The sequence below is a fragment of the Microcaecilia unicolor genome, chromosome 1 (genome assembly GCF_901765095.1).
Source record: "Microcaecilia unicolor chromosome 1, aMicUni1.1, whole genome shotgun sequence".
Taxonomy (NCBI): Eukaryota; Metazoa; Chordata; class Amphibia; order Gymnophiona; family Siphonopidae; genus Microcaecilia; species Microcaecilia unicolor.
In genome coordinates, this window is record NC_044031.1 from 720,004,403 (window position 1) to 720,027,029 (window position 22,627).

Below are 22,627 nucleotides of genomic sequence, written 5' to 3' on the forward strand. Positions count from 1 at the left end.
ACTTTTTCCTAGTCATACATGGAATTTCTATCTATAAAGATTCCACAGTGTGTTTTCCTACAGGACTTATATTCTGTCTCACTCTCTGCTTGACTCTATGCCATCTTTAATGTAGCGTACCATCCCTCCACCAATTTGATGTGCCCTGTCATTTTGATGTAACTTGTACTCTTGTATGACAGTGTCCCATTGGTTGTTCTCCTTCCACTAAGTTGTTGAGATGCAATTTATTTTATTTTGTCTGCTTTCTAGGAGAGCATATAGATTACTGTGGTTATGCAGTGCTCCCTATGGCTATAGAACAAGATATACTTGCAGCCGTTGAACCTTTGAAAACACAGATTGTACAGTTGGCCAATGCAAATCCCTTGTACCTGTAAGTAACTTTTAAATCTAGAATTATAAATGTTATAGTGACTATATTGAAAATGTCTCCATTAAATGAATTGATTTGGAAGATTTTGTTACCGGTAAGGATACACTGATGTAATATATAAAATGATTAGACCCATAGAATACAAAGTTGTTTCTACATGGTAATTGATGCTACTGTACCTCATTCTAAGTGGAACAAACCTTACACAGAAAGAGTTGAATTTGCAAGATAACTAAGGGGTCCTTTTACTAAGGCACGCTAACAAATTAGTGTTCATTAAATGCTATGCAGCCCATAGGAATGCAGTGGACTGTATGGCATTTAGCAGGCCTTAGTAAAAGGAACCCCTAATATTTTTATTCTTAGAAGATAATAAATTGTATATTTAAGTGTTTATTTTCCATATAATTTAGGGTTCTTTGAGATTACCAAAATATTAGTGTTATTTCTGTGTACCTTTTCTAGTTGAATTAAGTAAGTATGTGTCACTTAGGCGTCATTAATGCTGTTAAGCTGCAAAAGCTAAGTGGGGGCCAAGAGAAGCCGGGGGAGGAATGACAGAGTAATAGAGGCAATGGTATTTATTCAATAAACACCTTATTTTTAAAAATCAACTAAAACCTAAAATCAGAAGAATTGTTTATATCCTGTGCTTTATCTGTTTGTTTTTTTGTTTTCTTCTTCATGGTGTACTATTAAACTTGGCCAAGAACATGGCCTCATAATAATAAGATGCTCATGCCAGTGCTGTTGTCGGTGTCATGTCTAAAAGCCTTTTTCCTCCATAGTTATTTTTAAAATATTGTCTTATCAGCAATAGTCAATAAGGGGTCCTTTTTTTAAAAGTGCGATGAAAAATGGGCTGCGGTAGTGTAGGTGGTAATTGGGAAACAAAATGGGAGCTGGGCAGACTTCTACGGTCTATGCCCTGATTGTGTCTGAATTGATAGGGATGAGCTGGAGTGTAAATTTTAAGGGGCTTCGACGTTAGCTCCAGAACTTAGTACAAGAACAGTGCTGGGTACACTTCTACGGTCTGTGCCCAGAGAGAGGCATGGACAAATCAAACTCGGGCATACATATAAAGTATCACATACCATGTGAGTGAGTTTATCTTTGTGGGCAGACTGGATAGACCGTACAGGTCTTTATCTGCCGTCATTTATTATGTTACTATATGTTAGTGTGTGTTATGGATGCGCATATCTATTTTTCAGCACACCTGTAAAAAAGGACTTTTTAAAAATTGTGCCAAAAATGGACGTGCGGCAAAATAAAAATTGGCGCTTGTCCATTTTGGGTCTGAGACCTTACCGCCAGCCATTGACTTAGCTGTAAGGTCTCATGTGTTAACCATGTGGTAATCACCTACGAGTTACCACCCAATTTTCACTGTTCATCAGAGTAATAAAATTACTGCACGGGCCACGGAGTAACTAGGCAGTAGCTCAAAGATCCCATGTACCTATCCTAAGTTTTCTTGAACTCACATACAATTTTTGTCTCCACCACCTCCACCAGGAGGCTGTTCCACACATTCACCACCCTTTCCATAAGTTAAGCATGTCACTTGAAGACACACCCATGGCTCACCCACATATATGCCCTTTTCCAGTTACACACTACAGCACTTATGCTCTACCTTATAGAATAAGTACCTACAGGGAGATTCTATATATGGCACCTAAAAAATCCACGTGGAAAACATTGCCGACTAAGTGCATTTTATAAGCAGCACCTAGATTTAGACATGGTATATAGAATCATAGACCTACCAACCAGAAACTCATCCGGATCAACACGAACATATCTAAATCTCCACTACTCAAGCTGCAAAGGACTCAAATACAAATCAACTTATGCATCCTGTTTTCCTACATAAGCACACAACTGTGGAATGCATTACCAAAAGCCGTGAAAACAACGAATGACCACCTAAACTTCCGGAAATCACTAAAAACTAACCTGTTCAAAAAAGCATACCCTAACGATCCAACTTAAATGCCTGAACTCTGCAACACAACGAAACCAAAGCACGTAATGGACATAACATAACTCTTCCGCTCTACAATTCCCTAAAGTGTCTGTTCCACATGAACCTTATCCTACCACAACATCACTTTGTATTTGTTCATACCGGAGATGGCGAACACCTTTCCGGTACTATGTAAGCTACATTGAGCCTGCAAATAGGTGGGAAAATGTAGGATACAAATGTAACAAATAAATAAATAAATATGCTTAGTTGATATCCCAGCACCTAAAACTATGTGCCTCCATTTACCAACAAAAATGTGGCATAAATCCCAGCGTGTAGATTTACATGCATAAATTTCAGAATGCCAGTGGGATGCCCATTTTTCCGCCCATAACCATGTCCCTTTTTGCCTGCTCGCATTAGAATATGCTTAGGGAGTTGTGCATGTAAATTCTAATTACTGTCAATTAGTGTTGATTGGTTTGTTAAGCTAATTGACTTAGGCGCGCTGTTACAGAATACGCTTGGATTTCATTGCGGTTCTCTAGGCACGCTATACAGAATCTGGAGGATAGGGCTAGATTCTATATATGGAGCCTGAAAAATCTGCACGGAATAAATTTCCACCTATGCATATTATGTAAGCGGTGTCTAGATTTAGGCAAAGTATACAGAATACATTTAATTGATATCCTAATGGCTAGAACTACAGAAATGCATTTACACCAAGGGAAACATGGCATATATACTGGTTTGCAGATTTAGCTGCAGAGGTGCTTATTCTATAACAGTGCGTGTAACTTTTGGAACGTACATGAAACGCCAATTTCCCTGCCCATAACCACGCCCCTTTTTGGCGCCGCACATTAGAATTTAGGTGTAGTTCATTATAGAATACGCTTAGCGAGTTATGTGCATAAATTCTAATTATTGCCAATTAGTGCTCATTATTGCTTAAGTGCTGTTAAAAACGCTGATTGCCAATTAAGAATACGCATTTATAATTCTAGAATCCTGAAACCTGGTGTCAATCCACAGCCCCCATATTCAGTAACACATGTGTACTTCTATGGAACACCCCTTGAGAGAATTTGGTCACGGATCTTTATAGAAACGTGTGCGGCCAGATCTGCGCACAAATTCAAATTTAGAGCTGATTAACATCAATAATTGATTATTAATGACTCATTCATTTATTTGCATATGGATCTCGGGATTGCACGCAATTTTGGGTACTCAGATTTGAGTGTCATTTATAGATTTGGGGTGATAATGCGCATATTATACTTGTTTTTACAAACCATGCTTACTCCCTGCATGCCATATGTACAAGCACACTATACCAGTGTAGTTTTACTAAGGTGCACTCATTGCGAAATTAGCACATTTGTTTTTAAGGCCTTTTCTTTTTAGTGCTTTTGCAGGTTTTGTGCATTAACAATGCCTGAAAAAAACTAAAAGGAAAAGCCCATTAAAACAAATGCGTTAATTTTGCAATTAGCGTGCTTTAGAAATATTAACTGATAGTAGTGCGTGTTATATGCATGTATGCATCATAAGTGTGGACATGCTATATTTGCAAACATATGCCACATGGCTGTCTGACACTGCGAAACCTACAAGATTGCAATTATTTCAGAAAATAAATTTAATATCTACGATTGTTGTATGGATTGTATTGATTGCCTGTTTGTAAATGTGCTGTGTTCGAGGTTTTATTACTTACTTTTCATATTTTAAAATGTAATGTGCCACTTTTATTAGGTCCCCATATTCAGCATTACATCCCTAAGCATATGTTGCATACTGCCAAGAAAGTTTTAGGGGTCCTTTTACAAAGCCGAGTAGGCGCCTACACATGCCCAACGTGCACCAACCTTTCTGGAAGACTCACAAAGCTGTCACTTGAAATCTCGGCACCCATTTTGAAGCGGCGTTGGCAGCAAGTGGGCAGCGGCACTGCCGGGCAGGAAAGAGTGGGCGCCTTTCCTGCTCTGAAGAGGTCACTAGACCACCAGAGGTCGATAAGATAAGGTAGGGGAGGGGATGTGGACTGTGGGTAGAGGGAGACTTACTTGTCCTCTTTTTGAGGACACTGTCACTGTGGGTCATCCAATTCCAGCCTGCTCATTTGTCCGCAAACCTGGGCAAATGGGCAGGTTGGAAAAACCCGCCTGGACGTCCCACAGTGTCCTCAAAAAGAGGACATTAACCCTAAGAGAGTGGCTACTAAAATGGTTGATGGCCTTTCCTTGGCGACAGACTTAAAGATCTCAGTATGTTTACTGTGGGAGAGGGGAGATATGATAGAGATGTTTAAATACCTCTACTACTAATAATAATTATTTCTATAGCTCTACTAGACTTATGCAGCACTGTACCCATTATATGCAGATACTGTATCTCTCCCTAGAGGGCTCACAATCTAAGTTTTTGTACCTGGGGTAATGGAGGGTTAAGTGACTTGCCCGAGGTTGCAAGGAGCTGCAGTGGGACTTGAACCTAGGTTGCCAGGATCAAAGCCCACTGCACTAGCCATTAGGCCATTAATGCACAGGAGGTGAGTCTCTTTCTATTGAAATGAAGCTCTGGAATGAGGGAGCATAGGATGAAGATGAAAGGGGACAGACTTAAGAGTAACCTATGAAAATACTTCTTCACAGAAAGGGTGGTTAATGTGTGGAATAGTGTGAGTTCAAGAAAACTTAGGATAGGTACATGGGATCTTTGAGGTGGAGAAAGGGATGGTAGATGGTATGGCTGGGCAGACTGGATAGGCCATATGGTCTTTATCTGCCTTCATTTTCCTGTGTTTTTCTGTATGCAACACAGCTCATTAATATTTGCATTGTGTCATTTTGAGTTAGAACATAAGAATACCCATACTGGGTCAGACCAATGGTTCATGTAGTCCAGCATCCTGTTTCCAATAGTGGCCAAGCCAGGTCTCAAGTACTTGGCAGAAACCCAAATTGTGGCAACCTTCCATGCTACAAATCCCAGGGCAAGCAGTGTCTTCCCCTTGTCTGTCTCAATAGCAGATAATGGTCTTTTCCTCCAGGAACTTGTCCAAACCTTTTTTGTAAAGCCAAATACGCTAACTGCTGTTACTACATCCTTCAGCATCGAGTACCAGAGCTTAACTATTCATGGACTGAAAAAATATTTCCTCTTATTTACTTTGAAAGTATTAACTGCATATTAACTTGAACGAACAGGCAAGTTGGTTAAGGCTAACTCAGTTTTATCACGTTTTAAAGACTTTGAGCCTGCATTAGCCTTACTGCACTAGCCCCATAGTCTTTGCATTGAGGATGGATAGCACTTATCGTTATACACCCTCAGGAATCAATCAATTCAGTCCTTTCAGCTTTCTGAAATGTTTCTTTTAATGCAACAAGTCTTGTTCAGTTGAAGAGAACAAACAAGCCAAATTATTATGTCCATAATGCATACCAGCGTGTATTAATGGGCCAAAAATGGTGATGGCCTCATTTAATTTATTCAATAACTTCCTTTAATGTGGTGTAAATATGGAATTCTAGCTGTGTAAATACATTTCATGAAATACACAAAAGATATAACAACTTAAATAAATAAAGGATAATTAGATTAAAGGTTATGAATTGAAACCATATGGCATTCTGAAATGTATGAGGAAAGCTGATGGCGGTGTCTGAAATTCATAAAATTGTGGAACGTGTCGGCCGGATGTGCCAAAACAGGAAGAACAGACAGAAAAGTCTGGGGAGCTGTAGCACAGTTGTTCTTGTTGATACTTGCAGACTTCTAAGTCTCTCTAAATGCCAGCGGTGTAATAGAATCCGACAGAGACTGCATCCTCTAGTCTCATGATGACTGTGACATGGTTGAATTTAATGGCGCCAAAGTTATTATGATGGCTGGTACAGTATATTCCCAACTCCAAAGACTTTATTGCTATTGTAGAACAAAAAATTTGAACAAATAAATTAGACTCCAGATGAATGAACTGCTCACCCTCACCCCTTCAAGTGGAAAAAGAAAAGACCATTTTCAATCTCTTTGCCTAAGATCTTAAGCTTCTCCACCAAGTGTTGCCAACATGATTGGTTTTCACAGTTATGATCTGTGGTGGTGCAGTATACCTCAGACTTGCCTGGCCCTTCTGAGATGCAGTTAGGTGATCGAAGAATTCCTATCTTGTCTGAAATTAGATATTGGAGGGGTCTTATTGAAGTCTGACTTGTCCTTATGACCACACAATAAGAAGTTACTGTAGTACATAAGTCATAATAGTTGCTCTACTGAGTCAGACCAAAATCCATCAAACCCAGTAACCTGTTTCTAACACTGGCCAATCCTGGTCACAAGTACCTGGCGGAATCCCAAAACATAGCAAGCTATTTACCCCCAGGGATACAAAGTAGTTTTCCCCAGGACTATAAGCTCTGGCCATTGTGTAGACTTAAGTCTTATTTTAGAGCTCTGCAGCAGTTGATGTTTTCACAATTAGACTATTGTAATTAAGTATTATTTGGTTAGCTGTTAGACCTCTTCAAATTGTTCAAAGTGTCACAGCCTAGCTTCTCACAGGCACAAGGCTACATGAATATACTTCTGTTCTACAGTCCCATTATTGGCTTCCTGTAGAATGAAGAATATCTTTTTGGAGAGTAATGTTGTTTCTTGAAGTAGTGAGACAGACTGAATTTGTTTCTTCCTACTATAGTTCCAATTTGCTTTTACCATCTTTCTCATGCCCTGAGATCTCAGTCTCATTAACCATTTGGATGCCTAGTTATGTATATGGAGTTAGTATTGGCAACAGGATTTTATCTGTATCAGACCCTGATGTTTGGAATCAGTTGCCAGTAGATGTTAGATTAGTAATGTGCTCATTTTCAAAGAACTTAAGGGCCGATATTCAGACCGCGGGAGTTAGCCCGGCTAACTCCTGCAGTCACCGCTAAACCCGATATTCAATGCCAGGCTGTTTCTAGTGAAAGGCATTGAATATCCGGTTTATTTGGGCAGTTAGAAGATAACCGGCTATGTTGATATTCAGACTTAGCCGGTTATCTTCTAACTGGCCCGAAGATATCCTACATATTCATGTGGCCAAATATAGCCACTAAAGTGGGGCTGAAAATTGGCGGATAGCCGGTTAGGTCGACTGATATAAATGGCTATCTCCTAGCCGTTAACTGGTGATATTCAGTGGGAGCTAGTTAGCTTTCACCCGCTGAATATTGCCAGATAGTTGATTATGGGGTATTTAACTGGCCAGGTGTCGATCTTGGCCGGTTAAATGCTTTAGAATATTGGAGGGATAGACTTCCAAAGTAACGTGAGGGGCATTTTTGATATGACGTCTAAGTCCGACTTTGAACATTTTGCAAAAGAAACGTCCAAAATCTGAATAGGAAAGAAGTTCATTTTCAAAACAGAAAAACATCTTTTTTTTTTTTTTTTTTCGAAAATACTGTTTTGAACTAGGTTTTGTGATTTGGACGTTTAGTTTTTTGGTCCATTTTCGAAAAAAACATCCAAGTGCACAAAATCAAGCCATTGGGATGTAGGAGGAGCCAGCATTTTTAGTAGACTGGTCCCCCTGACATCCCAGGACAGCAATAGGACACCCTAGGGGACACTGCAGTGGACTTCATAAAATGCTCCCAGGCACTCATCTCACCATTGCTCCCTTATCTTGTCTGCTGAGCCCCCCCAAACCCACCCAAAACCCTCTACCCCCAAATGTACACCACTGCCATAGCCCTTATGGGTGAAGACGGCACCTATATGTGGGTACAGTGGGTTTCTGATGAGTTTTGGAGGGCTCACAGTTTCCTCCATAAGTGTAATAGGTAGGGGGAGGTAGGAGCCTGGGTCCACCTGTCTGCAGTGCACTGCACCCACCATTAGTCTACTCCAGGGACCTGCATGCTGTTCTAATGGACCGGAGTATAACAATCGAGGCTGGCAAGTAATGTTTTTCATCACATTTTTGGGGGGTGGGAGGGGGCTTAGTGACCACTGGGGAAATAAGGGGAGGTCATCCCTGATTCCATCCAGTGGTCATCTGGCTATTTAGGGCACCTTTTTGTGCCTTATTTGTTATAAAAACAGGTCTAGCTCGAAATATCTTAGTTTTAGTGCTGGATGGTTTTGTTTTGTTCCATTATGGCTGAAAAACGTCTTAGGAACGCCCAAGTCCAAGCCTGAACATGCCCCTGACACGCCCCCTTGAGATTTGGATGCACTTCTGACGGACTTCATAGAAAAACGTCTAAAAATAGGTTTTGAAAATGCTGATTTGGATGTTTTTGTGAGAAAAACGTCCAAATGCTGCTTTATGCCACTTTTTAAAAAATTTCTGTTTTGAAAATGAGCCCAATAGTAAACTTTAATTCTGGAATTCCAGGCCAGGGACGAGCTGTTTGTGCTGCGTTTTGAAAGGTAGACTATTGCACATCATGGCCCTACAGGAGCAGGCCATGGGAGAGAACTTTCTGAACATAAGAACTGATTTTCTGCTGTGCTTTTCAAGGCTCCAGGCCCCATCCTTGTTCACACTGACTGCTACATGCATGTAAATGTTTAGAATATTAGCATGTACATGCATACATACCAAATTCTCACCTAGGCACTATTGTACCTAATAGAATACTATAAAATATATGCATAGCTTTGGCATTTAGGTACTTGCAGTTACACCAACTCTATGCCTGAATACCACTTGTGTATATTAGCTGTTTCACTAGTACTATATAAAGGAAAGTAAGCACCAATTTTCTGCTGAGTAGGCTCCCCAAAGTGTCTCTGTAGGTTAGAGCAATGCATGTCATGAATGACTGGGAAGTAAAATCAACCCATACAAATGCAAAACAGGGTAGAACACAGTGGGCCTCTGTGACAGAACAGTGTTTTAAGCCTGTAAAATTGCCTTTATTAAATCATGAAGTGCATTTTTCTAGTTTGGCCAGCAGGTGGTGCATATTATGTTTTAAGCTGTTACAAAGAACTGATCTTTCTTTCCTTAGTTAACACAGATAATGAAATGCCTGAGTGATGTAACCAGCTGTTTTCAAATGTTGTTGTTGCCTGGACTCTGATTAGCCCAGGAGCTTCTTTCATTTCAATTGTACCAGTGGCGTAGCCAGACTGCCAATTTTGGATGGGCCTGAACCCAAAGTGGGTGGGCACAAAATTTTCTCTTTACCCCCCTCCCCCAGCAAAATTTAGTTACGCTAATCAGATGCATTTGTCACACAGGGTAAAGTGCTGCTTTTCAGTGCATCAGATTTCAGAAAATTTATTTAATAGCCTAACACCCTTTTCAGTGAGCTTTCAGAGGCCAAAACTTCCTGCCTCAGGTCAGTATAATGCTGTTACGGTATCCTCGCCTGACCTAAGGAAGGAAGTATTGGTCTCTGAAACTTCATTAACACAGGTACCATATTACTTTATCCTAAATTAAAAATAAAATTATTTTCTTTACCTTTCTTGTATGGCCATTTACTTTTTCTCATTGTGTCGCTCACAGTCTCTAGATTCTGCTTTCCTTCGTATTCGCTTAACTCTTCTGCCAGGTTTTCTTGGCCATTTGTCATTTTTCTCTCCTTTTTCTTTGCTTTCTTCAATATTTTTCTGCCTCTCTCTCTCTCTCTGTCCTGATTTAATTCATTCTTACTATCCATTCTTTAATTTCCTTCATCTACTTATGGCTTTTCATCTTTTTCTCACCCTTGTTCTCCCCATGCCCCTTCCTCTTATTCTCCAGTCTTTCACTACTCTCCTTTTCCATCCAGCAGCTCTCTTCTTTCTCTCCCCATCCTTCCAGTCTCCCCTCTCTCTCCCCATCCTTCCAGTACTCTCCCCTCTTTCTTTCTGCATCCTTCCGTCCAGTGTCACCTCTTTCTCCCTACCCTTCCATCCAGCGTCTTCCCTCTTTCTCTCCCCATCCTTCCATCCATCTACCCTCTCTCCTGATCCTTCCATCTAATGTCTCTCTCTCCCTCTTTCTAACCAGTGTCTCTGTATCTCTGTACCCTTTTCTGTTCAGTGTCCCTTCTCTTTCCACATCCTTCCAGCCTCTCCCCTTTCTCTCTGCATCCTTTCATCCATATCCCCTCTTTCTCTCCCCATCCTTCCATCCAGAGTCTCTCTCCCCATCCATCCATTTTCCCTCTTTCTCTTCCCATCCTTCCATCTGTTTTCCCTCTTTCTCTGCCATCCTTCCATGTTTTCCCTCTTTCTCCCCATCCTTCCATGTTTTCCCTCATTCTCTGCCATCCTTCCATCTGTTTTCCCTCTTTTCTCCCCATCCTTCCATCTGTTTTCCCTCTTTTCTCCCCATCCTTCCATGTTTTCCCTCATTCTCTGCCATCCTTCCATGTTTTCCCTCATTCTCTGCCATCCTTCCATCTGTTTTCCTTCTTTCTCCCCATCCTTCCATGTTTTCCCTCTTTCTCCCCATCCTTCCATGTTTTCCCTCTTTCTCTGCCATCCTTCCATCTGTTTTCCCTCTTTTCTCACCATCCTTCCATCTGTTTTCCCTCTTTTCTCACCATCCTTCCATCTGTTTTCCCTCTTTCTCCCCATCCTTCCATGTTTTCCCTCTTTTCCTCAAGGCCCGCCCTGCATGCCAGCACCAGCCCCAGCTCCCATTGCCGGCCACTGCTGCTTTTCCTGTTGAGCAGCAGGGCCGGCGCTACAAAAAGAAGAAGCGCTAACGCTGAGGACAAAAAATGTTTAAAAAAAAAAAAAAAAGCGCGGCACTGGCAGGCACTGTCTAGGCAGCCTTGAGGCATTGGCTGCTGGCTCGCAGGCTCCTCCCGTCTCCTACGTCACTGCCCCTGAAGCGACGCAGGGGCAGTAACGTAAGAGACGGGAGGAGCCTGCGAGCCAGCAGCCAATGCCTCAACAGGAAAAGCAGCAGTGGCCGGCAATGGGAGCTGGGGCTGGCGCTGGGCGGGCCTGGGCTGAAATTGGGTGGGCCTGGGCCCAGCCAGGCCCACCCGTAGCTACGCCCCTGAATTGTACTGGCTTTTGCTTCACTTTCTGCACCAGGAGAAGAGAGAGAGAAAGCTCTTTGATGAAGCCCTGTAAAAAAAAGTTATATTTGATAACTGGTGAACAGCTATATGCCCTGATCTCCCAAAGTACTTTTTAGGAAGTAAACAAATGTTTAGTTAGTGTTTATAATTGATCAACATTTCAGTTACCTGTTATTGTTTGTTAATTGCACTATTTTGTTCCACCATTCGATTTTTAAAAGACAATAAACAATATTTAGGCTATTGCCTCTCTGTCTGGACTGATAAAGAATCCTGGTGGTTTGTGTGTTGGGTCAGAGAGTGCTTTGTGGGAACTGTGGGACCACTGGGAGTGTGGCTCCAGTAATCTGGAAATCACTAGGGATAATTTGAGAATAGGGGACTTGCCCAGAGGCGATTGTGACCCAGTCGGTGGGAGGAGGTTGCTAGTGCAGAGCACAAGTGGCAGGTACAGGCGGACCTGAGCTGTGCTGGGAATAGACCCTCTAAGTGGTCATGGGGTAACCCCAGGCAGGTGGCTGGGCGTTTTGTGACAGCCTCATTTTCAAAACAGAAAAAAATGTCCATAAAATGGCACAAAGTGGACAGATGAACTTTTTTTTGCCAAAACATCCAAGTCATTATTTTCAAAACCAATTTGTAAGGTAGTTTTCTATATATGCAGGGTGTCCAAATTACAAGGGGGCATGTTGGGGGCGGGATTTGGGTGTTCCCAAAACTTGGACGTTTTTCTTCCATAATGAAACAAAGCAAAAATGTCCACAGTTAAAAGTTAGATGATTTGGTCTAGACCTCTTTCAATCATGACTAAGAGGGGCATAATCGAACGGGGTGCCCAAGTTTTCCTGAGGACGTCCTTGCAGGACGTCCCGGCGAAGGGGCGGGGAAACACGTATTATCGAAACAAGATGGGCGTCCATCTTTCGTTTCGATAATACGGTCGGGGACGCCCAAATCTCCACATTTAGGTCGACCTTAGAGATGGTCGTCCTTAGAGATGGTCGTCCCCGGTTTTCAGCGATAATGGAAACCGAGGACGCCCATCTCAGAAACGACCAAATCCAAGCATTTTGGTCATGGGAGGAGCCACATTCGTAGTGCACTGGTCTCCCTGACATGCCAGGACACCAACCGGGCACCCTAGGGGGCACTGCAGTGGACTTCAGAAATTGCTCCCAGGTGCATAGCTCCCTTACTTAATTGTATTTATTTATTAGGATTTATTTACCGCCTTTTTGAAGGAATTCACTCAAGGCGATGTACAGTAGTAAATTATTTCTGGTGCGAGTAGCGGACATGAATAAAAAACTACTGCATGGCCCAGACGGTAACTCCAAATTAACGTGCATAGGACACGCGTACTCGCCTACGCGGCTTAGTAAAAGGGTCCCCAAATGACCACTGGAGGAATTAAGGCATGACCCCCTTTACTCCCCCAGTGGTCACTGACCCCTAAAGATGTGAAAGCAACAGTACATAGCAGCCTCTATGGCAACTTCAGATATTATGGCCAGTTCTATTACAGCAGAAGCAGGTCCTTGGAGTAGCCTAGTGTTCGGTGCAGTGCACTGTAGAGAACAGGACACAAGCCCATATCCCACTCTAACGGTTACACTTGTGGAGGACAGTGTCAGCCATCCAAAACCCACCAAAAACCTACCTTACCCCCATATAGGTGACACCTGCAGCCATAAGGGCTATTGTAGTGGTGTACAGTTGGGTTCAATAGGTTTATGGTGGTTTTTGTAGGGCTCCCCATCCAATATAAGGGGTAATAGTGATATGAGTAGCTGAGACCTTTTATGTGGCCCACTGTGCCGCCTAGGGTACTCCACTGCTCTGCTAGGATGCCTTTGTGGTCACTTTACTAAGAACACTGCTCTCCCCCACCCAATACATCCTAATGGCTTGTTTTTGTGCATTTTTCCCTTGGACATTTTTTCCCCCAAAAAATGATCCAGAAAGATAGATGCAGTGTACACAAAAACATCTAGCAAATGGCCATTTTTTAAAATAAAAAGTTGAACGTTTTTCTAGTTTCAGAATGGCCATGTTCATTGCTGGCTTTGTGGACATTTTCTGCAAAACATCCAAATCAGATTTAGCCATCATATCAAAAATGCCCCTCAGTATTATATATTATTATGGAATAAGTATGTCTTACGGTCACCGAGGATCAGTGCAAGGAGGATGCATGGATATATATCAGAGTTGGTATTTAACTTGGGAAGGGTGCAAGAGGGAGATGGGAGGGTTTACTATAGGTGTGAGTGATGGGGGGGCTAGTGATAAGCATTAAAACAAAACTGTGATCCAGAAGAGACAAAGATTTCATCCAGGGTGATATATGGCTTTGTCTTCCCTGATTGCTCCTTTTACCCCTTGGTCATCTAGCGGTCCAACCGATTCTTTTGCCAACTTCTTGCTTTTAATATACTTTAAAAAATGTTTACTATCAGGCTTATTTTCGAAAGAGAAGGGCGCCCATCTTTCGACACAAATTAAGATGGGCGTCCTTCTCCCAGGGTCGCCCAAATCGGCATAATTGAAAGCTGATTTTTTTTTTTAACCTTTATTAATCATTTAATGATTCACACAGCAATGTGATAATACAATTCACATTGAAATAACAAAAGAAATTCTTTACAAAAAGTGGTATAAGGAAACAATAAACACTTTTTTCCGTCCACAACTCAAGAAAAGCGATTCCAAGAAAAGGAAAAAAAAAAAAAAAAAAGGAAAAAGCATTGGATTATTATTACACACTTGCTACCTCTAAATTCAGACTCCAGCCTGCTGTGTAGGAGGGCATGTAACAGTCACTTCAACTCTAGCATCTAGAAAATCTTTAAGCTGTTTAGGGTCTACAAATTGAAATTGTTTGCCCTAAAGCAGAACAGTACATATACAAGGAAAACGTAAAACAAAATTAGCTTTCAAGGCTTCTACTCTGGGACGGAGTTCCAAAAAGGCCCTGCGTCTCACTTGTGTCGGCCTAGAAAGATCAGGAAAAATCCTAACCTTGGAGCCCATAAACAGTTCGTCTAAATGCCTCAGGGAAAGTCTTAACACAGCATTCTGATCCGGCTCCAGCACAAAAGTGACTAACATTGTAGTCCTGTAGGTAATCACATCCAGTGAACTTTCCAGGAAGGAAGTAAGATTCATTTCTTCACCCATTTCTCGTCTAGGGGGGTCTCCCAATGTTCCCTTAATATTCCAGATATAATGGGCCCGGGTTATGGGAGGCAATGAGTCTTTGTCCATTCCCAGAATGTCAATCATGTATTTTTTCACCATCTCTATTGAAGAAATTAAAGGAGACTTGGGGAAATTAAGAAACCGGAGGTTAAGTCTCCGAGACTGATTTTCAAGGTATTCCAAACGTTTATGTAAGAAATTATTGTCCTTAACCAAAGCGGATTCCAAAGACCCCATTTCTTGAATCTTAGTATCTACTTTTTCAATCTTAAAGGATTGCTGTGCTGTCACCTGTGCCTGAATCAGAACTGCTTCTGAGAGAGTTTTAATATCATTAGTATTTTCTTTTAGCATACTTTGCATAGAGGAGTGAGTATTATATACCATATCCCACAGTGACTCAAGTGTCACAATGGAGGGCTTGCTTATTCCACCTGTTGGCAAAAAGGAGTGTGGTGGGGTCTCGGTACGAGAAAGTCTATTAATAATAGCTTGCGGCAGTACCTTTGAGGCCAATTTGGCCGAAAACGCAGAATCCGCGGTCCCACTCAAATTCGCCGCTGTCCTCCACTCTGGCAGCTCCGGGTTTACCCCTTCGGTATCGGATACTGTCTGGGCTGCAGCGAATAGTTCACTTCCTGGCTGTGGAGGTTCCCTGCGGTCTTCGGGGCTCAAGGAAACCCCGTCTCCGCTTCCCATCGACGTCGGCACGTCAACAGTGGCAGAAGGAGTCCATGTGCTTAGAGGTCCCGGCGGCGTCCTGGGGAACTGCAAAATCGATTGCCTCAATGCCGACAAAGGTCCAGGAGCCGAGGGGAGCTCCCTCACCTTCCCCCTCCGCTTTCCCATCGCGAATGACGAGACGAGGGAACCGCAAGAGGCAACAGTTCACAGCGTCCTCAGGGAGCTCACTCAGGTGCGTGTGTGCAAAACGCCATCTTGGAATCGAGTCTGAAAGCTGATTTTGGGTGTCCTCAACTGCTTTCCGTCGCGGGGATGACCAAAGTTTACGGGGGCGTGTCGGAAGCATAGCGAAGGCGGGACTAGGGCATGCTTAACACATGGGCGTACTCGGCCGATAATGAAAAAAAGAAGGGCGTCCCTGATAAACACTTGGTCAACTTTACTTGGTCCTTTTTTTCTTACGACCAAGCCACAAAAATGTGCCCTAAATGACCAGATGACCACCGGAAGGAATCGGGGATGACCTTCCCTTACTCCCCCAGTGGTCACTAACCCCCTCCCACCCTCAAAAAAAATTTAAAAAATATTTTTTCCAGCCTCTATGCCAGCCTCAAATATCATACCCAGCTCCATGACAGCAGTATGCAGGTCCCTGAAGTTCACTGCTGTGCCCCCTAGGGTGCCCAGTTGGTGTCCTGGCATGTCGGGGACCAGTACACTACGAATGCTGGCTCCTCCCACGACCAAATGGCTTGGTTTTGGTCGTTTCTGAGAGGGGCATCCTCGGTTTCCATTATCGTTGAAAATCAGGGACACCCATCTCTAAGGTCGACCTAAATGTTGAGATTTGGGCGTCCGCGACCATATTATCGAAACGAAAGATGGCCGCCCATATTGTTTCATTAATACGGGTTTCTCTGCCCCTTCGTGGGACGTCCTGCAAGGATGACCTCAGGAAAACTTGGGCACCCTGTTCGATTATGCTCCTCCACGTGTTTTTGCCTCCAACACAATCTTTTTTCGAAGTCCCTATTTGCCTTCCTTATCAGTGCTTTGCATTTGACTTGACATTCCTTATGCTGCTTCTTGTTATTTTCAGTCAGTTCCTTCTTTTCTTTTAGCTCTAATAGGTTCCTTCACCTCAATTTTTAACCACGCTGGCTGTCGTTTGGTCTTCCTCCCTCCTTTTTTAATACACAGAATATATTTGGCATGGGTTTCCAGGATGGTATTTTTAAATAGCATCCACGCCTGATGTAAATTTTTGACCCTCGCAGCCGTTCCTTTAAGTTTGTTTTTCATTGTTCTTCTCATTTTATTATAGTCTCCTTTTTGAAAGTTAAACACTAACGTATTGGATTTCCTGTTTATACTTACTCCAAAGCTAATATCAAATCTGATCATATTATGATCACTGTTATCAAGCTGCCTCATCACCATTACTTCCTGCACCAGATCATGTGCTCCACTAAGGACTAGGTCTAGAATTGTTCCTTTTCTTGTCGGCTCCTGTACCAGCTGCTCCATAAATCAGTCCTTGATTTCGTCAAGGAATTTTACCTCCCTAACATGCCCTGATGTTACATTTACCCAGTCAATATCGGGGTAATTGAACTCACCCATTATTATAGTGTTGCCCAGTTTGTTAGGGGTGTTCTCTGGGTGCAGTTTGAGTAGTTCAAAAAGTGTATATATTTTTTTCCCCCATTTTTGTACAAAAAAAAAATCTCTTTGGCCTTTACTCCAGCTTTAAGGCAGGCATAAGTATCTGCTACGTGCTCTTTTTGATCTAGGTTGTTCATCAGTGATTGGGGGGACAAATCTGCTTACCTCTCTGGTGTCTAACCTCACTTCAGAAATGAAAAGTTATTTGACTCGGCTTCTGAAGTGGCTGCTCTTACCAGTGGCGTAGCCACAGGTGGGTCTGGGTGGGCTAGGGTCCACCCACTTAGGGCTCAGGCCCACCCAACAGTAGCACATGTTTAGTAGCAGCTGGTGGGGATCTGGGGATCCCAAGCTCCACCAGCTGAAGAGTTCCCCCTGATGGTAACAAAAATGCTGCTCTCCATGATACTGGCAACTGCGCATGCTCAGTTTTTAGCACATGCCTGCTGCAGACTGCCAAGGTTGAGAGAAGCATTTTCCCGCCAGCTGAGATCTTTTTTTGGTGGGAGGGAGAGAACACTTGGTGCCCACCCACTTCTTGTCTAGGCCCACCCAAAATCTGCTGTCTGGCTACGCCCCTGGCTCTTACATGTGTAATTTTGTGAAAATCCAGTATTCACACATGTATGATGCAAGATCAGTTTGCCAGCACTTATATGTATATAAAGCCCTGCGTGATGCCATTCTTTTTTTTAACATATATTTTTAAAATGTCTGTTGTCGCTGGACATGTTGACAAATGCCTGTGTACTCTCTGGCATCATGATACATATTTTACAGAAGGCTCCACATTCAGCAGAGCCTTGTTGAAATACTTGGAGAACTGTGAACATCCTAACCTGGATGTCTTAATCTTTACCTAGATGCCCTATTCATAATCAGGGTTCACACTGTCAGTCAACCATACAAGTGTTTCTGGGGCCCTTTAATAAGCCGTGCAAAATTGGAGTTACCGCCCGGTTACTGTGTGGCCCTTGCGGTAATTTCAATTTTGTCGTGCATCCACTACGTGCGTCTGAAAACTAATTTTTATTTTCTGATGCGCGGCAGCTACACACGTCAAGTGGCATTTGACGCGTGTAGACCATTCCTGCCCTGCTTGCGAGGAGTAGCCTAGTGGTTAGTGCAGTGGACTTTGATCCTGGGGAACTGAGTTCTATTCCCACTGCAGCTCCTTATGACTCTGGGCAAGTCACTTAACCCTCCATTGTCACTGGTACAAAATAAATACCTGAATATATGTAAACCACTTTGAATGTAGTTGCAAAAACAAATCTCAGAAAGGCGGTATATCAAGTCCCCTTTCCCTTCCCTTCCCTTGCGGTAAGGTCTCAGACCCAAAATGGACGCATGGCAATTTAAATTTTGCTGCACATCCATTTTCAGCAAAAAAAAAGAAGGCATTTTTTTTAGTTGCACTACAAAATAATTCTGTGCTCACCCAAAACACGCATCTACACTACCGCAGGCCATTTTTCAGCGCACCTTAGTAAAAGGACCCCTTTATTATACTATGCATTGAATGCTAAAGAAGAAATAATATTTTATTTAAATTTATCACTGGAGTGGAGTAGCAGCCTAGTGGTTAGAGTACCGGCCTTGACATTCAGAGGTGCCCAGTTCAAGTGATCTTGGGCAAGTGACTTAACCCTCCATTGTCTTAGGTTCAAAATTAGATTTTGAGCCTTCCATGGACGGAGAAATACCCAGTGTATCTGAATGTAACTCACTTTGAGCTACTACTGAAAAAGGTTTGAGCAAAATCCAAATAAATAAGGGGGTCTTTTACTAAAGATTAGCGCGAGTTATCTGCAGTAGGACCCATAGAAATAAAATGGGCCCTGTTGTAGGTAACTTAAGCTAATCTTTAGTAAAAGACCCCCCCTCAATGTCTAAAAACACTGTAGGTCTATATGTGATTTTCTCTCAGAAAAGGTGACTAACATAATGGATCCAAAATATTGAGAACGGCCAACTTTTCATGTTGTGGGTCCGTAAGCAATCTGCAAAGTTACATGTTTGAAGTTCTGTAAATTTTTAAATATTTCACATCAAAGAATGGGGTTTGGGCTGTTGTATTACAAATTGTTTGCTCTAACAGAATTCATTAAAACCTCATTTTTTTTGTTTCTGGTGAGTGGAGGAGTAGATTAGTGGTTAGTGCAATGGCCTGAGAACCAGGGTAACCAGCTCCTTGTGACTCCGGGCATTTTCTTAACCCTCCACTGCCTCAGATACAAATTAAGTGCCTGTATAATATATAAACTGTTTTGATTGTAACCACAGAAAGGCAGTAAATCAAACTCCATCCCCTTTCCCTTTTTCCAGGAATGGTCATGTATACTCAAAACTGAGCAGGAGTGTTAAGGAAAAGGAAAACCATTCATTATTCCAAAAGAAAATCATTCATTTTGCTTTCACCTGATGAAGAGAGCACAGCTCTCAAGTTAATCAGTAATGCAATTAAATGAATCCACAAACCAGGTATCACCTGCAGCCTTTGTGTTGCCTTCTAATACTTGATTTGATATTTCAGCTGATCATATTGCAATACTGTTAAAACTCAAGAAAAATCCAGAGTTAGATTCCCCCAAACCTTTTACGCCCCTAGACAGCAACATATTGAAGAGCAACTGTCATGAAAGCAGGCACACAGAATATATTGGGCAAAAAGAACAATGAGGGGCCACCAGAGAAGCTCTGTTACAGCTTTCTACTTTGTCATAGTAACATAATAGATGATGGCAGAAAAAGACCTAGATGGTCCACCCAGTCTGCCCAACAAGATAAACTCATATGTGCTACTTTTTGTGTATACCCTACTTTGATTTGTACCTGTCCTCTTCAGGGCACAGACCGTATAAGTCTGCCCAGCACTATCCCCACCTCCCAACCACCAGCCCCGCCTCCCACCACCAGCTCTGGTACAGACCGTATAAGTCTGCCCAGCATTTTCCCCACCTCCCAACCACCAGCCCCGGCATAGACCGTATAAGTCTGCCCAGCACTATCCCCGCCTCCCAACCACCAGCCCTGCCTCCCACCACTGGCTCTGCCACCCGAGCTCGGCTAAGCTCCTGAGGATTCATTCCTTCTGAACAGGATTCCTTTATGTTTATCCCACGCATGTTTGAATGCCGTTACCGTTTTCATTTCCACCACCTCCCGCGGGAGGGCATTCGAAGCATCCACCACCCTCTCCGTGAAGAAATACTTCCTGACATTTTTCTTGAGTCTGCCCCCCTTCAATCTCATTTCATGTCCTCTAGTTCTACCGCCTTCCCCTCTCCATGGATATGTTCATTCACTTCACTTTATGCACATTTTTCATTTGTCTCTAGCAGCCCTCGGACTCTGTAAACATATTTATTTCTGCTCAGACTGGTGCCAGTCCCAGCTGGACTGATGCCATTGTTGCACAGCTCACATTTGACATGTTTCAAACTTTTTTCTATATGGGAAAAATAAGAAAGCCAGCTGCAAGCAGCCCTCTTCATTTACTTCATCACCCAACACCTATGAAAAATGTTTAACAACTTCTATTTTAAAACACTCGCTAAAGTTTCCCATACAAAAGTTTGGGACTGTAAGAATATCCTGAGACACATTCAGTACTATCATACTGCTCAGCTACATTATCAAACCTCAAACCCACATATCCAAACCATAAACAATTTTTTTTCAAAACATGGTGGATATAGCCTAAGTCATATTCACTTGAAAATAAAATATTATTTTTGAGTAACCATCAGAAGTGGTACATAAAGGTGCTAATAGATCATTACACCAGTATACTCCAAACTACTGTATTCTTCATTGGTCATTTCTTATTTTTTTTGTTTTAAACCAATATTCTTCAAATCTGTCATAACTCATTCTAAACTTGTCATTTCTGTTAATAATAGCAATTACTGTATCACAGTATATACTCAATGTCTGGCTAGGAATCATTTTTTTTCTTTTCCTTTTTTTGTTTATTTTTATTCAGCTGCTTTACAGTTTAATTAATGGAGAAAAAGATCATGTCAAGATCTTTATGACATAATACTCTGCATCCATCTTCACTCAATCATTGACGCTAAAAAACCTCTATGTAAATCATATATTGAATACTTTATTATATCAGTTTTTCAATCTCAACAATTTCCTAAACAGGCTCAACCTGTATATTAATGTGTGCGGGGAGAGGGGCACTTATCTTGTAACGGTACAATCCCAACGGGGACCCGTTTCACCACCGCTTCTTCAGGGGAAGTCTTCTGTCCCACTCTCAGTAGTTTAATTGCTCACTCATCCCGCTCTACTTCTTTTCAAAAATGGCGCTGCACTTTCTTTGAACGTGAATTGGTCACTGTTAGAAACAGGATTCTGGGCTTGATGGACCTTCAGTCTGTTCCAGTATGGTAATACTTATGTACTTATGTAAGTGCTATGTAACTGGCCAGGAGCCATTCCTGGCCAGTTACATAGCAGTGAATATCAAGGGGTCAGTGCTTTTTAATGTCCCCCAAAATCGACTGTGCCAAATATTTGCAGGTTGTGTTATTAATTGGCAGCATATAGATGTGTATGTTTCCAAATGGCACACATACAGTTTCGGCACATGCACTTCTAGGTTCTAAAATACCTATATACATGTATATGTGCTGATACAGACATGTATGTAGCTGTATTTCTTCTACTGATGCTATCCATGTTCATCTTTGTAATTAAAGTCTAGAATTTGTTGTCAGAGAATTTGGTAAAAGCAGTTAGCTTAGCAGGGTTTAAAAAAAGGTTTGGGCAAGTTCCTAAAATTAAAGTCCATAAGCTATTATTAAGGTGGACTTGGGGAAAATCCACTACATATTTCTGGGATATGCAGCATAAAATCTATTTTACTCTTTCGGGATCTTGTCAGGTATTTGGACCTGGATTGGCAACTATTGGAAACAGGATACTGGATTAGATGGACCTTCAGTCTGTCCCAGTATGGCAAGTATATTGGAATAAAATAGTACAGCAAGAACAACAGCAGGAAATACAAAGACTGTGGAGATAATTAGGATTAAAGACAGGAACTCTCTCCATCTTCATTTGTTTCTGTAATGATTTTTATTATGAGACACTCTGGAAAAACAGGAAGGCACAAACATCAATGGTATACACTTGACAAGCATTCAGTTTTTTTGCAAGAGGTGATAGACTGTGAATAACCCATGAGGTCCATGGAATGATCTTGAGCACCAAGGAGACAGGCATTTGGATAATCGGAAAAAAAAAAAAAGACCAATGTTTTAGAGAAGGGCTTCTCAACCTAGGCCTTGGGGCACACCCAGGCACTCAGGATGTCCACAATGAATATGCATAAGAGATTTGCATACAAAGAAAGTAGTACATGTAAATCTATCCCGTGCATGTTCATTGGGATATCCTGAAAACCTGACTGGATGGGTATGCCCTGAGGACTGGGTTGAGAAGCCCTACTGTAGAAATAGTTCTAGATCTGGTCCTTAGGGGAGTGCATGATCTGGTGCAAGAGGTAATGGGAGTAACTAGTGAGGTAATTAAATTTGCTGACGACACAAAGTTATTCAAAGTTGTTAAATCACAAGAGGATTGTGAAAAATTACAAGAGGACCTTATGAGACTTGGAGACTGGGCGTCTAAATGACAGATGATGTTTAATGTGAGCAAGTGCAAAGT

The 22,627-nt window shown here is 42.1% G+C and overlaps 1 protein-coding gene across 2 annotated transcripts in view; it reads left to right on the forward strand.

Moving 5' to 3' along the window:
- Positions 1–22,627, forward strand: part of GALK2 (galactokinase 2) — a 209,304-nt gene that overhangs the window by 29,774 nt on the left and 156,903 nt on the right. For both annotated transcript variants that reach the window (XM_030189569.1, XM_030189568.1), the window contains exon 3: positions 253–376. In XM_030189569.1, coding sequence (XP_030045429.1) covers positions 253–376 — 124 coding nt within the window. The remainder of the gene's footprint in view (positions 1–252; positions 377–22,627) is intronic.